Genomic DNA, 19015 nt, shown 5'->3' on the forward strand with positions numbered 1-19015 from the left:
CTGGGGCAATTTTATTTTGAAATGCAAAGGCAGTCCTGGCTGGGTAGCTCAGTTGGTTAGAGCTTCTACAGGGTATGCCCAGGTTTCAGGTTTGATGTCTGGTTAGGGCACGTACAAGAAGGAATGAATGCATAAATAAATGGAACAAGTTGATGTTTCTCTCTCTCTCCCTTCCTCTCTCTCTCTCTCTCTCTCTAAAAATCAATCGGAAAAAAGAAATGCAAATGCTAGTTAACACATGCATCTGCCTTTGAAACATTGTTTACAAAGTTTTTGCAGTCATAGAACCCTCCATCTGTTTTCAATAAAGAAAGGAGCTCGTCATCCGGAGAGCTTTGCCACTTGTTGCGTTGTTTGCCAGCATTGACTCATTAACTCAAGCCTCTTGCAGCTTTAGCAAATAAAAAACACAGGCTGCCCGGTTACATTTGAATTACAGATAAACAAAAATATCTCAAACGTTTCATATTTTTTTTTAAAAAGAATAAGTGTGACCCATGCAATAGTTGAGACATGCTTACATTTAAAAAATTAGTAGCTGTTCATCTGAAATTCAAATGTAACCGGGCTTCCTGTGTTTTATCTAGAAACTCTTTGTAAGATATGTGATAGCTTGGATTACGTTGCTATTAATTTCTTTGGGGGGGGGGCAGCTTCCAGCCTGGACCATTGAGAATGAAGCCCCTGATCTGGGGAACGCGAGCGGTAGTTCTGGGGGTGTAGCCCAGAGCAGCACTGCAGGGGCAGCGGGCACGCGGCTGGGCAGCGTTAGAAGACGAGGCCGTCAGATTGCTCCTAAATGCCAAAGCATCGGATTCCCCAGTTGTTGGGAAGACTAATTTCCAGTTCCTTAGCTCCTTCAATCAGAAGCATGCTTCAGCCCTAGCTGGTTTGGTTCAGTGGATAGAGCGTGGGCCTATGGACTGAAGGCAGGTGCAGAGGCGGCCTGGGGCGGGGGACCCCGCGCTCACAGCAGCCCCGCACAGCCTCCACATCAACTGAGCGCGGGAGGCTCCGCCGAACTTCCAGAGAGACGCCAGACGCCCCTTCAAGCCGCCCCCCCGTCCCCCGCCGCTTCCCCCCTGGAGAAGTCCGCTCTTAGAGCCCCGAGTGCCTGAATTAACGGCGGCTCCCCAATGGAGAGCAGCTCGCCAGGTGCGGTGGCCGCGGTGCCCCACCCCGCGCCGCCCCCGAAAGCCGCGGTGCGTAGGGCGCTTCGCTCGCCCCCCCCCCTTTTTTTTTTTGGTCGGAGGAGAGAAAACAGTCTCGCGCCGGGATGTGCACAGACGAGAAGTGGAGAGGGGCACACCCTCCGGCAGCCCGCCCAGCGGCGCGGGGGAGGCGGGCGGGGCGCCCACGCTGACGAGGCCGGCGGACGCGGACGGCGCCCCGCGCGGGCAGGATGCTGCTCCTGAGGGGCTCCCGCTGGTGGCGCCCGCGGCGGCCGCCGACGCCCAGCGCCCCGGGCCGAGCGGGGCCGCGGCCGCCGACGCCCCGGGTAAGAGCCGGCTACGCGGCGGGGGACTCGGGGCGGGGGGCGGCGGCTGGGAAAGTTTGGGGTCACTTGTGTGGAATGGAAGCCGAGCGGCCGCGAAGTTCACTTCGCCTCCGCGCGCGGGAGGACCCCCCGGTGGTCGCCGGGCCGCAGACGTGAGACGGGGAAAGCGGGGTGGGGGGGAATGCGCCGGGGGCCGATGGCGGGGAGGGCGGGAGGCGCGCGGGCCATCACCCCGACCTGATTGGGGTGCGGGGACCCCGGGGCTGCGGCGGGGACCGGCAGGAGACCCCGGAAGGCGGTTTCTCCGCGTCCCAGCCGTGGTCCCGAGGAAGTTTCCGGTGGTCGGTGCCCAAGGGGCTCACGCCCGACGGCCGAGTGCGCACGGTCCGGGGGACATCTCCACCCGGGAGCCCGAGCCTCCGCGCCCCGGGAGAGGGAGGGTAGCGCGCGCTGTTCCGGTGAATCACGAGCGTGTGTCGTGAGTAACAGTTGGCCTGACCCTGGCCCCGGGGTCTGCGTGGACCGTGGCGCGGAGCGAGGTGGGGGGTGCGCCCTGGAAGAGAGACAGGAAGCGGGCGCCTGCTGCGCGGGGCGCCCTCGGGGGCCGGGCGAGGGCCGCCCAGCAGAAGCCCCTCCCTCCAGCTGTGCAGCTCGCAAGGGCGTGGCTTCTGAGGTTCAGCCCCCACCCCCGCGTGAAATTAGTTTCCGATTGTTAAAAATATGGTTTAGCTTTTAGCCGTGCCGTTTGAAAGAAAAGCAGAAAGTATGCCATGCCGTTATCTTGTCACTTTCACTTCCTGTTTATTTCCCCCCTCCAGGCTCTCAAGGGCCTCCGAGTTCCGGATAGATGCAGAAAATATGTGGTGTGTGTGTGTGTGTGTGTGTGTGTGTGTGTGTGTGTGTGTGTCACGTCACACGGGTGATGAGCCCATGTTGTAACAAGGTTTGCGGGAGGCACATCTCACACAAGAGCGCGAACACGCAGTCATCACGCTTTTGAAACTACAAAAGGATCTTAAATGCATTTTTAAAACGCCTTCCCTGAGTGTTTGAAAGAGAACGAGGGAGGAGGGTGTTATGTTACTAATGCCTAGGAAAAGGGGCTAAACTCCTTAAGGTGTAAAATGTAGATGTAATAGAGTAGTTGGAGAGAGAGAGAGGCTCTTTCCACTTTGTAAAATGCATTTTTATGTGTCCCGCTTTACGAAGGTATAACAAACAGTAAGACAACACAATAGAAGGAGCACCCTTTAAACATATACACCCTTACCATATACACCATTTAAACATAAATGAATGACGCAATTTTTTTTTAATCAAATCTGACATTTTGAGTAGAATTTTTATGGAACCCAAGACTGGTTGCCCTTTCTGAAATGATCAACTCTAAGCCTCTTTTCCGGATTTCCCATCTGGTGTTCTATCTAGGGTAGTGCCATCGCATGCCCCAGCAAGAATGCAGGTGCTCTTTTAAAAGTAGGAAATTACACAGTGAGGCTTATTAGGCCTGATGTAGGGGAACAGTGGTTAGTACTTTGCCCCTAGGTAATCATTTTAAGAAGCCTTACATTTGACTGTTTCTAATTCGCAGGTTTTTAAGTCTTGACTGTCCATGCTATTAAGTAAATTTGCTGAACTTTAGAAGTGGAAATACTTCATTTTATTTGTCTGGTAAAAGATTCCCTACCCGGTTTGGCTCAGTGGATAGAGTGCAGGCCTGTGGACTGAGGGTCTTGGGTTCTATTCCTGTCAAGGGCACATGCCTGGGTTATGGGCTCAATCTCCAGTAGGGGGCGACAAGAAGCAGCCGATCAATGATTCTCTCATCATTGATTCTCTCTCTCTCTCCCTTTCCATTCTTCTCTGAAATCAGTTAAAAAATAAAAAGACTCCCCGAAGGACTAAAGACAGGCCTGTGAATTTGCTTCTATATATGCCTCTTTGAAATTGTACCATAAAGAAACTGATGGGAATATACTGACTGCTTAGGAGTTTTACCTAGGATTACTAAGATATTTCCTGCAAATCAAATTAACTGGCTGTAAGGACATTTTTCATCCTAAAGTCTCACTGTTTTGTGGTTGTCCCATTTGATGTGAAAAGCCCTGTGGCTAAAGATAAGTACTGCTTCTGTACATTTTTGCTACAAATATTCAGAACCCCTAGAGCAGTGGTTCTCAACTTTTTGGCCCTTTAAATACAGTTCCTCGTGTTGTGACTCAACCATAAAATTATTTTCGTTGTTACTTCATAACTGTAATGTTGCTACTGTTATGAATCGTAATGTAAATATCTGATATGCAGGATGGTCTTAGGCGACCTCTGTGAAAGGGTCGTTTGACCGCCAAAGGGGTCGCGACCCACAGGTTGAGAACCGCTGCCCTAGAGCCTATGAAAACAGCAGGGGGGCCGAAACCGGTTTGGCTCAGTGGATAGAGCGTCGACCTGTGGACTGAAGGGTCCCGGGTTCGATTTCGGTCAAGGGCATGCACCTGGGTTGCGGGCATATCCCCAGTAGGAGATGTGCAGGAGGCAGCTGATCGATGTTTCTCTCTCATCGATGTTTCTAACTCTCTATCTCTCTCCCTTCCTCTCTGTAAAAAATCAATAAAATATATTTAAAAAAAAATGAAAACAGCAGGGGGGAAAGACCAGTGATGTTTGCAACCTGACAGCTTGCAGTGATTTGTCAAGTGAGTATTCCCAGTTGTAGTCGGCCTTTTCTGAAATTATGAGTGTGCTTTATAGGACTTTACTAACTTTGAAAAAGATATAATGTTCATCCTTCACATGATCTGCTAGTGTTTTGTTTTTTGTTTTTTTTTGTGTGTGTGTGTGTGTGTGTGTGTGTGTGGAGGGGAGTTGGTTGAAATTGATATGTTAGTGTAACAGAATTGCATTTTGAAGAATAGATTGCACCTGAAACATAAGAGAGAAGGACCGTGTTGTCTTACCTTTCAAGGCTGGCCTGGTATCCATGGTTACGTTTTGGTGGCAGCATTTCTGCTTGTCAGCACTCTAGCTGCAGCGGTTGTCAGGGCAATCTGGCTCCTGCTGGCCTTTCCATACTCGGACTTAGGTTGGAGTGATTATGGCACCTGCTGAATTATCTGCTAAACAAAAACACTGGCTTAATTGCACCTTTCTCAATTTCAGTTTTTTGCTCCTTAGTTTGAGAAACTCCCTGATATGGTTTAAAGCCCCTAAGATAGCATATGAGTCTCCACATAAGCTATGTTTAAAACTTAAAATAAATTAAGTGTACTTTGCAGAAACGTTTAAGTATTGAGTGTGCCATTTTAAACTTCTAGAAACAAAGCATGTGCCTGTTTTAATCCCACCACAAAATGTTGATTTAGAAATTATTTTCATCTTTTGAATTTCACAGACATGTCATTCTTGTTTGATACTTTCCTGTCTAGTGTTTATAATAAGCACATTGTATTCCCTCTTTTGAGGACAGTGATTGGTTGTATGAAGCTGTGGTCTCAAAGGAATTCTAGACAGGTTTGTCTATTAAATATTAAACATTACCATCCTACCAGCACTTAAGTATTATATTAGTACTGGATACTTGTTTGTTTGTTTGTTTTGATTTAGGTTCTACTATTTATTGCAGCAAACTGTAAGCAAGGAAGTTATTTTGTATCTTGGCAGATACATATTTGTTGAATGAGGTACCTGTGAAACTAAGGTAGAAAACCTGAAACCATTATTAGTTGGTCCAACAGCTATATAAACTAAATGTGTTTACATCATAGAGTAGAAGTGGACAGCTTAGTTAGTTGGTATTAGACCAATTGGGACATCTGAATGCCGAACTGGCCCTGCCACCACTTAGCTCTGTGAACTTATCTAAGTCATTCAGTCTATTTGGGCCTGTTTTGAAAACAATGGGACTGGATTAAAAATTGCAACAAAAACTACAGAAAAACCATCATTCAGAACCACCTGAAATCTAGCTGAACAGAAGTCCTACCACTAAGGATATAAAGAATAGGCCACATCAAGACTGATAGGGGCGGAGATTCAGAACTGGCTGGCCCCACACCCACGTGTGGTGGATAAAAGTTGGGAGGGATATCTCACCTGCGGAGGTCCCTGCTGAAGATAGGGGTCCCAGTACCACAACAGGCCCTTCAGCCCAGGCTTCCAGTGCCAGGAAGAGAAGGCCCCGTAACTTCTGGCTGTAAAAACCAGCTGGGATTGTGGCTGAGTGCGACAGAGGGCTGCTGGAGTCCCAGCCATTCCTTTAACAGGCCCTGCACATGGATTGACTCAGACTCATTGCCTCTGAGCTCCAGCACTGGGGCAGCAACTTGAAAGGCACCAGAGATCTATGGGGAGGAACTGAATTATTTGGACATCAGGGAAAGAGCTGGGGGCCAATTTTCTGTTAGAAATGCTGGCAGAGGCCATTGTTCCTTTGATGAGCTCTTACCACACAGAACTGGCAGGTGGGTGCCATGGCTGAGTCTCCATCAACTTGGCTACCACTGTTTGCCCTGCCTTGGTGATTCCCTGAGACCCTGCCCCACCCAACTTTCAGGCCCTCCGAAGTTGTTGGCAGTGGCTTTTCCATACAAATGGCTTGTCTTGGCTCATGCTTCAGACTTTCTTAAAGTATCTCAAACAAGCAGCCCCTGGTTTTGGCATATTCTGTACCTTTCGCTCAGTGGCCCCAGGCCCAGCACTGGTGGCAGCTGGCCTTGGTTCACTGCTTGGCCTCTTCTGGGCACCTCCAAGCCCAGCACAAGTAGCAGCCATCTTCAGACCACTTTGTGACTCAAGCACGGTGGCCCTGGGCAGAACACAGGCAGTAGCTGACCTTGGCCTCACTTCCTGGGAGGCCCCAGAGCCAGCACACCCAGAGGACAGCTTCAGACCACATCAGAGCACCACCCAACCACTCCACAAGCGACATACTCAAGGGGAGTATGGTACCTACTCAGTAGGTACCAGAGTCCCATTGAAGTAAGTCCTGCTCTGTAGGGTGGGCCCCTGCACACCTTATCCTCCGCAGTGGTCACAGCTGATTGGCCTGGGGATATATCCCTCAACTTGATGTGCCAACAGCAATCCCCAAGGCTCAACTACAACAGGAGGGTACAGCCCCCACGGAGAGGGAGGGTGTACCTGGAACACCCAGCTCCGGGGAACAGGGAGGATGTGCCACTGGACCCTACAGGACACCTACTACATTAGGTCACTGTACCAAGCCTAGGAGATGTAGCAGCTCTACCTAGTACATAGAAAAAAACACAGGGAGGCTGCCAAAATGAGGAGACAAAGAAACATATCTTAAATGAAAGAACAGAACAAAACTACAGAAAAAGAACTAAACAAAATGGAGACAAGCAAACTACTAGATGCAGAGTTCAAAACACTGGTTGCAAGGATGCTCAATGAACTTAGGGGAAGAGTAGATAAATTTAGAACTTCAACAGCATAGAAAAGGACATGGAAACCATAAAAAAGAATCAGAAATGGATACACTAACTGAAAAAAGAATAATTTATAAGGAATCAACAATAGAGTAGATGAAGCCAAGAAACCAAACAGTGATTTGGAATGTAAGGAAGGAAAAAACATCTAATCAGAAGAGCAAAAAGAAAAAAATAATTTAAAAAATGAAGATAGTGTAAGCAGCCTATAGGACAGGGGTCCTCAAACTTTTTAAACAGGGTGCCAGTTCACTGTCCCTCAGACCGTTGGAGGGCCAGACTATAGTTTAAAAAAAACTATGAAAAAATTCCTATGCACACTGCACATATCTTATTTTGAAGTAAAAAAAACAAAACGGGAACAAATACAATATTTGTATTTGCATGTGGCCCGCGGGCCGTAGTTTGAGGACCCCTGCTATAGGACAACTTCTAGTGTACCAACATTTGCATTAGGGGGTGCCAGAAGGAGGAGAGAGAGAGAAAAAAAAATTGAAAACCTATTTGAGAAAAGTAATAACAGAAAACTTCCCTTTCTGGGGAAGGAAATAGTCCAGGAAGCACAGAGTGCCCCCAACAAGATGAATCCAAAAAGGCCCAGACCAAGACACAACATAATTAAAATGCAAAAGGTTAAAGACAGAGAACCTTAAAAGCAGCAAGAGAAAAGCAGTTAGCTACCTACAAGGGAGCTCTCATAAGACTGTCAGCTGATTTCTCAACAGAAACTTTGCAGGCAAGAAGGGATTGGCAAGAAATATTCCAAGTAATGAAAAGCAAGGATCTACAACCAAGATTACTCTATGTAGCAAAGCTTCATTTAGATAATTTAGAATTTAAAGACATATAAAGAGCTTCCCAGACAATAAAAAATTAAAGTTCATCACTACCAAACCAGTATTACTGAAATGTTAAAGTCTTTAAGAAGAAGAGGAGGAAAAAAAACCATACAAAACTTTGAACAATAAATGACAATCTACACTAATAAAAGAGAAACATGCAAATTGGTGTCACTCCGCTATGCCCACCAAGCAATCAGAGCGACTATGCAAATTAACTCAACAAAGATGGTGGTTAATTTGCATACACAGGCGTGGAGCGAATACTGAAGGCTCCAGCTGGAGTGAAGACTGAAGGCTGAAGCCAAGCCTCGCTGCGGCCGGACCAAAGGCCTGGGTCCCAGGTGCCGGAGGAAAAACGGTTCCAGGAGCCAGGGGAAGGAAGGCCTATTGTGCGAATCTTCGTGCATAGGGCTTCTAGTAAATATATACTTATCAACAGTTGAATCTGTAAAACAGTCCCTGGTCAGGTAGCTCAGTTGGTTAGAGGTTCACCAAGGTTGCAAGTTCAATTGTCAGTCAGAGCACATGCAAGAACCAACCAGTGAGCCCGGTTGGTGTGGCTTGGTTGAGCATCATCTCAAGCACAAGGGGGTCACCTAGGTTTGTGAGCATGATCCCCAGTAGGGGGCACACAGGAGGCAGCTGATCCATATTTCTCTCATCACTGTTTCTATCCCTCCCTCTCCCTTCCTCTCTCTGAAATCAATGAAAACATATTTTTTTTTAAATTGAGATTACAAAAAAAAAGCCTTGATGTACTATAAAAGGGCTGAACTAGAGAATTTTCAGAAGAAGTAAAATGCTTGGTACAAATAAAAAACAATCCTTAATTATAAAAAGGACCCTAGCCAGTTTGGCTCAAAGGATAGAGCATCAGCTCATGAACTGAAGGGTCCCAGGTTCGATAAAGGTCAAGAGCATGTACCTAGGTTGCAGGCTCCATCCCAGGCTCTGGTTGGAGCACTTGCGGGAGGCAGCCAGTTGATGTGTTTTTATCACATCGATGTTTCTCTTTCTCTGTCTCTCCCCCTCCCTTCCACTTTCTCTAAAAATTAATGGAAAAATATCTTGGGGTGAGGATTAACTGGGGTTGGGGGGGGGGATTAACCAATGAGTGCATAAGTAAGTGGAGCAAATTATCTGTTTCTCTCTCTTCCTTCCTCCCTCATTTCCTTTCTCCCTCCCTTCTTCTCTCCTTTACTCTTTCGTTGTCTCTAAAATCAATAAAAATTAAAAGTAAAATAAATTTACAAGCAGAACAGAACAGATTCATAGATACAGAGAACATTTTGAAGGTTGCCAGATGGGAGGGGGTTGGGGGTTGGATGAAAAAGGTGAAGAGATTAAGAAGTACAAAATTGGTAGTAACAGAATAGTCATGGGGATGTGAAGTACAGCACAGGGAATATGGTCAGTATTCTAATAACTGGTGTCAGGTGGGTACAAGATTTATCGGGATGATCACTTAGTAAGTTATATAATCTAATCATTTTGGTGTACACCTGAAACTAATATAATATTGTATGTCAACTGTAATTGAGCAATAAAAAATGATTAAAAAAAAAAGGGGGCTTATCTAATTGGTCTCAAAAGCCCTCTCCATGTCTAAAATTGCCATTTTGTTATTTTACCAGGGGATATAAGTATACCATTAAATACAATATTGTCAGTGTCAGTATGGTTGTCTTAATGGTTGAAAATCCTCTCTTTTATGATCTTAGGCAGTCAGTAGAGTGGCAGTTTTACCCAGTAGTTGTAATATTTCCTTTTCAAAAAAAAATAGAAATTTGTTTGATAGGTGAGCATTCATAATAGAATAGATTTAGTCTCACTTTAATACTTCATTCTGTCATTATCAGTGTTCTCATCTATGAAATGTTGCTTTTCAAGAGTATCTAGCATTAGAATTCTAAAACCATTATATAATAGCTAATCTATAGGCTGTAAACCAATCCTATATAATAAAAGGCTAATTGCAACTCAACCAAACAGTGGAATGACCGGTCACTATGATGCACACTGACCATCAGGGGGCAGACGCTCAACGCAGGAACTGGGAGCACACTGGGGGAGCACCACTCAGCCAGAAGCCAGGCTCACAGCTGGTGAGCGCAGCAGTGGTGGCGGGAGCCTCTCCCACCTCTGCAGTAGCACTAAGGTTGTCCCCTGGAGAGTGGGCCTACACCGTCAGTCGGACATCCCCTGAGGGCTCCCAGACTGCAAGAGGGTGCAGGCTGGGCTAAGGACCCCCCCCCCCCGCAGTGTGCAAATTTCGTGCACCGGGCCTCTAGTGCAGCGGTTCTCAACCTGTGGGTCACGACCCCTTTGAGGGTCGAACGACCCTTTCACAGGGGTCACCTAAGACCATCGGAAAACACATATATAATTACTTATTGTTTTTGTGATTAATCACTACGCTTTAATTATGTTCAACTTGTAACAATGAAAATACATCCTGCATATCAGATATTTACATGACGATTCATAACAGTAGCAAAATTATAGTTTTGAAGTAGCAACGAAAATAATTTTATGGTTGGGGGTCACTACAACATGAGGAACTGTATTAAAGGGTCGTGGCATTGGGAAGGTTGAGAACCACTGCTCTAGTGGATAATAAAACATGATCTCACATGTACAGTAGGCCCTCGGGTTACGTCCGAGTTCTGTTCCTACGGCACAGCGTAATGTGATTTTCACCGTAAGTCGGAACCCACCTACATAAGCACCTACGTCACTCACATGGAGCACATACACAGCAGTAATGAAATGAAACAGTAAAAATTTAAAAGATAACAATTCCTGACCTTTACTTGTGGTAAATAAATAATAAAAAACATAAAACACATATGTAAATACGTTGAAATGACAGAATTTTTTTTTTTTTATAAATAAGTGGGGATGGCCCTGACCGGTTTGGCTCAGTGGGTAGAGTGTCGGCCTGCGGACTCAAGGGTCCCAGGTTCGATTCCGGTCAAGGGCATGTACCTGGGTTGCGGGCATATCCCCAGTGGGGAGTGTGCAGGAGGCAGCTGATCGATATTTCTCTTTCATCAATGTTTCTGACTCTCTATCCCTCTCCCTTCCTCTCTGTAAAAAATCAATAAAGTATATTTTTAAAAAAATAAAAATAAGTGGGGATGGCGAATTAACCACAAAACGATGTACGTCAAGGCCAACGTAACCCAAGGACTGTCTGTATTCTAGAAGTATCTTCTTTTTTGATCCTGTTTAATTTACCACAGTATTAATTTTCTTGGATCTAAAAACATACCAGCTCTCTGTTCTCTGAGCTATATATCTTTTTGTTGCTGCTGTTAATCCTCACCCAAGGATATTTTTCTATTGATTTTTAGAAAGAGTGGACGGGAAGGAGAGAGAGAAACATCATTCTGAAAGAGACACATTGATTGGTTGCCTCCCGCACACACCCTGACCAGCAACCGAAGTACGTGACCTTGACTGGAATTGAATCTGAGACCCTTCAGTCCATGGGCTGACACTCTGTCCACTGAGCCAGACCTGCTAGGGCTGAGCTGTGTATGTAGATTGTGTGGTATGGGACCCTCCACAAATGTTCCCACTGAATTTTTCACACTGGCATTCCTTCTAAGAAACAGCCCTATGAAACATGGTGGTCAATTAAAAGGTGCCCTTTAAAAGGACCCATAGGACAGATTTCTGTCTAGTATTAGAATTGTTGAGTTCCTCCTGAGCAGATGTGGGGTTCATTGTCCAGATAGTGAAGTGTATAGCCAGTGGGGTTCTCTCCCTGCACTTGCTGCCAGGAAGATTAGGGGTCAAATTTTAGACCCACCTTCTAAAAAAATGTGAAAGACATTATGATATATGCATTTTATGTATTTGCTACACTCCTGGTTTCATCTACTCTACCTTCAATTTTTCTCCATTTGTGTCATCGTCCATTTTTCTGTGATCATGTTTTAATGGAACAAAGTGATATTTAAATAAGGATTGTAAGAAAAACTTAAAACCAGCTCTTTGGTGTTTGAACAAATATATTATTTTGAGTAGTTATGTGTCAGAGTGTGGCAAACTAATCTCTTTCTTGTTCAAGCAGTGTCCTTGGTGTTTTGCCCATAAAAAGTGCCCAGTTTTGATTGCACCGAGTTGAATTGCTGTGAGAATTTAATTTGAGGCTGTCTCCCTTAAAGAAATGTGATGGTATCCAAGTTGTCCACTCTCCTTCCACCCTCCTTTTTTCTTCTTAGTACCCTCACCTGCCCGAAGTCTTCCTGTTACTTTGCTACCTCTGCCATCCCCACCTGAATTAAAATATAGTTTGGGACAACTGCCAAGACCTGTAAATCTTTATTCTGAGAGTTTCCTATTTTTTTAACTCACAAATGGTGTTATTTAATTTTATTTATTATTTTGTTGTCATTTGATTTTAAATTATTTTTCTTTAGCTACAAGTTCATCATAAAGGGAATAGAAAGCATTTCAGTATAAGTTTCTGTTTGGCAGCTCTTTTGGGGATCATTAGATTTCTGTCTAGGATTTACAGTATTGGTGAGAAATGATATTGGTGAGAAATGGTATAAACTCTACAATATAAACAAAGCCCACTGTAGATAATTTCTCTGAATAGATTTGCAAGCAAGAAATAGGGACCTATAGGGAACTGTGAAAAGGAAGGCCAAAGTTGGAACTAGAGTTAAAATACGTGTAGCTGTGAGCAGAAACAAAAAGTGACATAAAACACTAAACCTCATATCAAGAAACCAACAGGTGTACAAAGCTATATTGTGTCAAACTTTAGGGAGAAAAGTCTGCAAGATTGACAAGGGTCAGCCCACAATGTGAGTTTTACCTGAGGGTCTTAAGATTTCAAGATTGAGTAGATGGTTCTGTTTGTCCAACTGCAATGGACACAGGTAGTAATCCTATTATATTCAACTCTACTGGGAACTCTCAACTATTTGGTTGTGGTAGGAGTATTTTTATAATGAACGCATTGCTTAAATCACAGTCCTGGGGCCTAAAGAGGAATTAGCTTATTTTCAGCCTCCTAGGCATAACAGTAAATAATAAATGCCCTGAACCTGACTGGAGGAAGGAAGAAGGTATCATTCTTTTTGACAAATCCTGTTGTTTCCCTCTCTTTCTCTCTCTCTCTCTCTCTCTCTCTCTCTCTCTCTCTCTCTCTCTCTCTCCATTAATGTTCATGTATGGCTGTCTTTTTTGCTAAACATTCTGTTTGTTTTGGGTATAGCGTTTCCTTCAGAGGCTGAATAGGATATTTAAAAAGGGGATTATAAAAGGTGTTGATAAATAACTGCTCTTTTTGCCAGTAATGCAGCTAGAATACAGCACGCATTTTTATTAGAGGCGACAGTAATGTGACCATAAACCTGGAAAAAATTAGTTTCAGAAAATGTTTCACAAACAGATCAACATAGCATTGGCTGACTAAGCCCTTGGTAGAGGATATTTGTCTTTAACATTTTATAATCTGATAACTCATTTCTGCAACTCTGCTTTGGGAATGTTTCAGATAATGTATAATAAAGCAATTTTTACTTTTCAGGAGAAAGTATGGTTTCTTTTGACCTTGTAAATACCTTGTTGTAGGTTTGTTAATAGTGAAACCATGCTGAACAAGCTTTAGAACAAGCTACAGTTGATTCCAAAATCATGTTCTGGCCTCATCCCTCCAGTCACACTTTATGTTCCATGCCTTATGCAACCCACAGTCAGCCATGCTGGACTAACACCTCTACCTGTGGCTGGTCATGTATTTTCATCCCTTCTTCTTACTATTTACGGTGTTCCCAGGTAGCATTGTCTCCCTTCCATCACCTTCTTGAATTCTATTCTTGCTCCAAGGCTGAGTGAGTTCCAGTACACACTCACCCTCACCGCACCCCAGTTTTGATGAGGCCTCTGTAGGACTCTGCCAGCAGAATTAATTACACGTTCTCTATATGTTCTCTTCAGGTCTTACCTTCTCAATTTCCTCTTCTCCACTTAATCTAGCCAGGGGATCACCTGAGGCATTTTTATCTCCTTTTTATCATATGAGCCTTGAATAATTAGAGATTTTTTAAAACGTTAAAGTAATCACACATATTGTATTTTTTTATAGAAAGAAAGCAGTAGTGTTAAATTATATGTTGGTTAATTGCTTTATTTCCACATCAGGATTTTTTGAAAGACATAATTAACATAATTTAATGAAAAAATTCTGTAAGGACAGCCTGTTGGATGAGTCTTTTCTTGCCCGTTTTAAAGTGTGATGACATGGAAAGGCAGCACTTGTCTCCACAGACAGGGGCTTCTCTAAAGGCAATTCTCAGAGCATTAGATCCTACTGGTTTTAGATTTATGAACTGCTGCAGTTGCCAAAAATTACCTGTGGTAGTACTAAAAGCTTAATCATTAAAGCTTAAATAATTTAGAGCATTAATTTTAAAATCAATTATAAAAGTGCTTATTTGTAAGATACAGCTTCTGGGCAAAATATAAAATTAACCTTTTGGAAATTAAACCCCCCAAAAGGAAAATAGATTTTGATTAGAAAACACATAGGTCTTCTCTGTAATAATGCCTCGGTTACCATGTAGAAGTGGAGCATGCTCCCCTTTGGGGCGTGATGCACACAGTGGGGGAAGGGAAAGGCTCTGGCTAGAGTTCCACAGGTCCTCTGTCTGAAGGTATTTATGTGGAGGCCTCAGGGGAGGATCCCAATAGAATATTCATCAGCTTCCCAGGTGTGTCCTCTCAGGGTTGTGGCCTCTACTGATTGATTGGCACCAGAACAGGGGGGTCGTTAGTCAATGCAACTGGTCCTGATGTCACCCATGGTGTCACTTGTTTGGTTTTGCTGCTTTTCTGGGCCTGAAGCTGAGGTTTTTGCCTTTTTATCCAAGCCTTGAGATCTCAGTGGAGGAGTTTTGGTGGCTCATGCTAAGTCTGAAAGCTTACTTCCAGTTGGCTCATGAGGGTCAAATAAATATCAGATAATAAATACTAACAGAATTCAGAGAAAGGACATTGTTATAAACTAGTGACCTGGTGCATGGATTCATGCACATTGAAAGGAAATTAATTAGAAGGTGGCCGGCGGGGTGGGACTGGCCAAGAGGGCCAGACACGCCCTAGAGCCAACCTCCCACCGTCCCTCCCTGGTGTCTGCGGAGTGAGCAGGGCCCCTCTGGCAGGTGGGGGCCCTTGGCCTGGCCTGGGAGGATCGGGCCGAAATTGGCTCTCTGACATCCCCTGAGGAGTCCCAGAGTGCGAGAGGGCACTCTGCAAAGTTGCTGTCATACAGGGTGTGGAACACAAATGCACGTAAGTGTGCAGTAAACCAGATTCGTGCTGACAGTGCCCCAGCAACAACATAACCCATGGCCGAAGGTGGAATTGTGCTGCCCCGCGAGAAATTGGACTTCCTTCTCTCTGGTTTCAGGGTGTGTCACCTGAGAACCGCTGCTGCCAAGTCACTGCAGCTCAGCAGCTCCTGTGTTGAGCGTCTGTCTCCTGGTGATCAGTTTGCATCCTAGCGACGTGTCAGACAGTGGGAGGACACCTAGCATATTAGCCTTTTATATATATAGATTGCAGAGTTGAAAAGAAGTGAGATTGCCCTAACTGGTTTGGCTCAGTGGATAGAGCGTCGGCCTGCGGACTGAGGGTCCCAGGTTCGATTCGGTCAAGGGCATGTACCTTGGTTGCGGGCATATCCCCAATGGGGAGTGTGCAGGAGGCAGGTGAATCAATGTTTCTCTCTCATCGATGTTTCTAACTCTCTATCCCTCTCCCTTCCTCTCTGTAAAAAAAATCAATAAAATATATTATAAAAAAAAAAAGTTCAAGGGAAAAAAAAAACACAACTAAAAAAAAAAAGTGAGATTTCACCTAAGCTCTGAGAGCAGGCCAAGGGTTTAGCAGACATATCTCAGTGGGAAGAATGGGAATAAGCGCAGAGTAGAGTCTGGAAAGGGTTTGGGGGTCTGGTAAGAACTCTGGCCAGTCTGATCAGGCTGCAGGAAGTATTCCCTGCAGCTCAAGTGTGGTCCTTGATCTGACTTAGATTGGAGTTTTAGATAGACCTCGTTATAAAATCTTACAGGAATTATGTTTACTGAATTAAACTCTGTCTCAGACTGCTATCTTGCAAAGCATTGTTTCCAGAAAAAACAAATTCTTTGTTCTTATCAGTTTGAAGAATTCTGGACTAAGCCACACCAAATTAAATGGGTTTCTTTATCACAAACTTTTGGGAACTTTACTTTGCTAATGGGCTTTGGGACAATCTGAGAGTGGGAAAAAGTTTGATCACAGATCTCTTTTGTTCTAAAGCATTCCTAATAACTCCTCTCAGAATAGTGGTCCACAGAATACAGTTTGGGAAAAATGTTTAACAAATTAGATTGGGGATGGATTCTGTTAAAAGATACATGAAATCCTGTTACTTCCTAGCCTTTCTTTCTCAGGCATAACTAATATTGCCCCTTTGGCTCTAGTGTATTGGACCATTTCTGAATGCTACATTCTTCAGTCTTCTTTGCAGCCAGTATGTGACTAAGTTCTGCATATCCTGCATGAGGAACCTGATTTCTCCTTTCTACCCTTTTGCCCCTCCCCTGGGCTGGAATGCATATGTGGAAGAGGTGAGCCAGCTGGACCCTGAACGGGCATATAGCCCTAGGGCAGTGATGGCGAACCTTTTGAGCTCGGCCTGTCAGCATTTTGAAAAACCCTGACTTAACTCTGGTGCCGTGTCACATACAGAATTTTTTTGATATTTGCAACCATAATAAAACAAAGACTTATATTTTTGATATTTATTTTATATATTTAAGTGCCATTTAACAAATAAAAATCAACCAAAAAAATGAGTTCGTGTGTCACCTCTGACACACGTGTCATAGGTTCGCCATCACTGCCCTAGGTGATGTGGAACAACTAGATAGAAGGGCCCTGGATCCCTGGACAACATGAATGTCATCTTACTTGCCCTCAACTGCCTACCTATTAGGAAAGCAAACACATCTCTTATTTGATTCCTATGTATTTTTCAGCAGATTAGGGTTATACCTAACCATGGGGCCACAGTGCCTGGCAGGTATGAAAGAAGGAAGAGAGTGGGAAGGCTGGGACTAAGATAATGAGTTTCTGCCCACAGTCAGAGGAAGAATCAGAATCCTGTGGTGAGTTCTCCTTACGGTGGGAGAAGTGACATGGCGGTGTGGTGAAGGTGAAGACTCGGCTAAGGAACGTTCAAGAAGCAGTGCACGGGCATAGGCGTTTATTCTGTGGGTTTATTTCTCTTTAGAATTATCCTTAAACTGTGGTACTATTTGTCTTTCATCTGAATTCAGCATTAGAACTTAGTATATATATGCTTTTCTTCCCTTTTCCTTTCCCAAACCTCCTCCTCCCCCTCCTCCTCCCTCCTTCTTTCTTCTTTCTTCTTCTTTCTCCTTTTCCTCCTCCTCCTCCTCCTCCTCCTCCTCCTCCTCCTCCTCCTCCTCCTCCTCCTCCTCCTTTTTAAAATGAATTTTCTGGTTAGAGTAAGCTTGTTGCTGAAACAGAAGACCCGACAATAATTAAACTTCCATATTTTTTAAAGCCAGTTTTTTTCTCTCAGGAAGTGGCTCTGAGGTGAACTTTTCAGGTTAGCAGTAGCTGTTCCACAGTCATTCAGGGACTTAAGCTGACCAGTTCTTCGATCATCTTCTATCAGCTGCCAGAGTCAAAAGAGCATAGAATATATTTTTTAGGCTTGCAAGGTGTTATGGGCTAGGCCTGGATGTATCACATAACACTGGTGCTCTTGTTCCATTGAATATTTCATTGAATATGTCAGATGACCACATTTAGCTACAAAGGGGCTGAGATATGTAGTTCTGGCTGGGAGTCACATTCCAGCTAAAACTTGATGACTGTGGAAGAGGGAGAATGGATTTTAGTGGAATTGAGCTGTTTCTGCCTTAGTCCTTTTCTTGGGCCAGAAACAGGACAGTTTTGTTGTTTTGTGGGCACTGAATTTCCAAGGCTCCAGTGAGCTTCATTTATACGTGTTCCATAGCAATAGATGTTGGGAAACAGGAAAACTTTATTTCTTTCTAGAAAACTTAAAAAGGAAATGGTGGAAATGCAGCATTTTAAATTTGGGCTGGAATAGGAACATTTGACACCTTGTTGGGCTCATTATAAACTGCCCTCTGGGCTGTAACTTAATAGGAAAGGGTGCATAGTCTCACTTGTACACTTTAAGCTAAGGAAGGGAGGAAAATAAATTCTAATGCTTCAGTTAGAAATTGAAGCCAGAATTCAAGTTATGCAACGATACCTGATAAGGAGGAAAAAAAGTGTAATTCAGAGAAGATGCTGATGATACGGTTTTAGGAAAGGACTTTCTTTAGAGGACTTGTAGTTATTAATAGATAAAGAAGAAAAGGAGAAAAGTAGAAGTTAGAAAAGTATCATGCATATCTAGTATGTGAATTTAATGACACTTTGTAGGCTAGCCTGTTATAAATTTAGTCTAGAAAAGGAAATCTTAAATTGATACTTAGGGTACTTGAAAGATGCTGTCTGTTAGTAAGAAATATGCCGTAGTACATAACACAATTTCACTGTAGTTCAGGGAATATTCAGAAAGAGATTTATTAAATGACCTTGTATAATGTCTCCTAATCACATTATTAATGACATCCTTTTGGCTTGAGGTATTAGAAATTTTTTCTTTACATTGCTTTTCATGTACTTCAGTATAATTGTTGTTCTATATAATGAAATGGCTAGATTGCCATAAAATACATTCCTTGAACTTGGACACTATATGTAATTGTCCATGAAACATAAATAAGACTTTAATAAGAGAGTTGTCCAAAGGGCTTTTATATATATAGTAATATACAAAATATATACAATAGGCAATATCCTATCTAATAAAAGAGAAACATGGTAATTGGCATACAACCGCTACCCTTCCCATTGGCTAACCAGGGCGACATGCAAATTAACTGCCAGCCAAGATGGCGGCTGGGAGCCAGGCAGCTTAAACTGAACATGAGGCTTGCTTGCTTCAGTGACGGAGGACTGCAACGTTCCCTGCCTGCCTTGCTGGACTCTGAGCTTGCAGTTTAAAAAACATTGTAACAAATACAGAAGCTAAACAAAACTCCAGAAACCAGCTTTCAGAGAGCTGGGATCTCAGAGCTGGAGTTGATACAGTGTTTTGATTATAGAACCGAAAC

General features: G+C 43.9%; 1 protein-coding gene across 2 annotated transcripts in view; it reads left to right on the forward strand.

Annotated features, from left to right (window-relative positions):
• Positions 1-1347: 1347 nt before the first annotated feature.
• The window catches only part of MCUB (mitochondrial calcium uniporter dominant negative subunit beta), a 75155-nt gene continuing 57487 nt past the window's right edge, over positions 1348-19015 (forward strand). The window contains exon 1 of one of the 2 annotated variants that reach the window (XM_081091399.1): positions 1348-1498. In XM_081091399.1, coding sequence (XP_080947525.1) covers positions 1403-1498 — 96 coding nt within the window. In that variant the 5' untranslated portion in view covers positions 1348-1402. The remainder of the gene's footprint in view (positions 1499-19015) is intronic. The other variant, XM_081091401.1, reaches the window with a different exon arrangement.

Source organism: Myotis nattereri (genome assembly GCF_964212035.1).
Source record: "Myotis nattereri genome assembly, chromosome: 1".
NCBI lineage: Eukaryota > Metazoa > Chordata > Mammalia > Chiroptera > Vespertilionidae > Myotis > Myotis nattereri.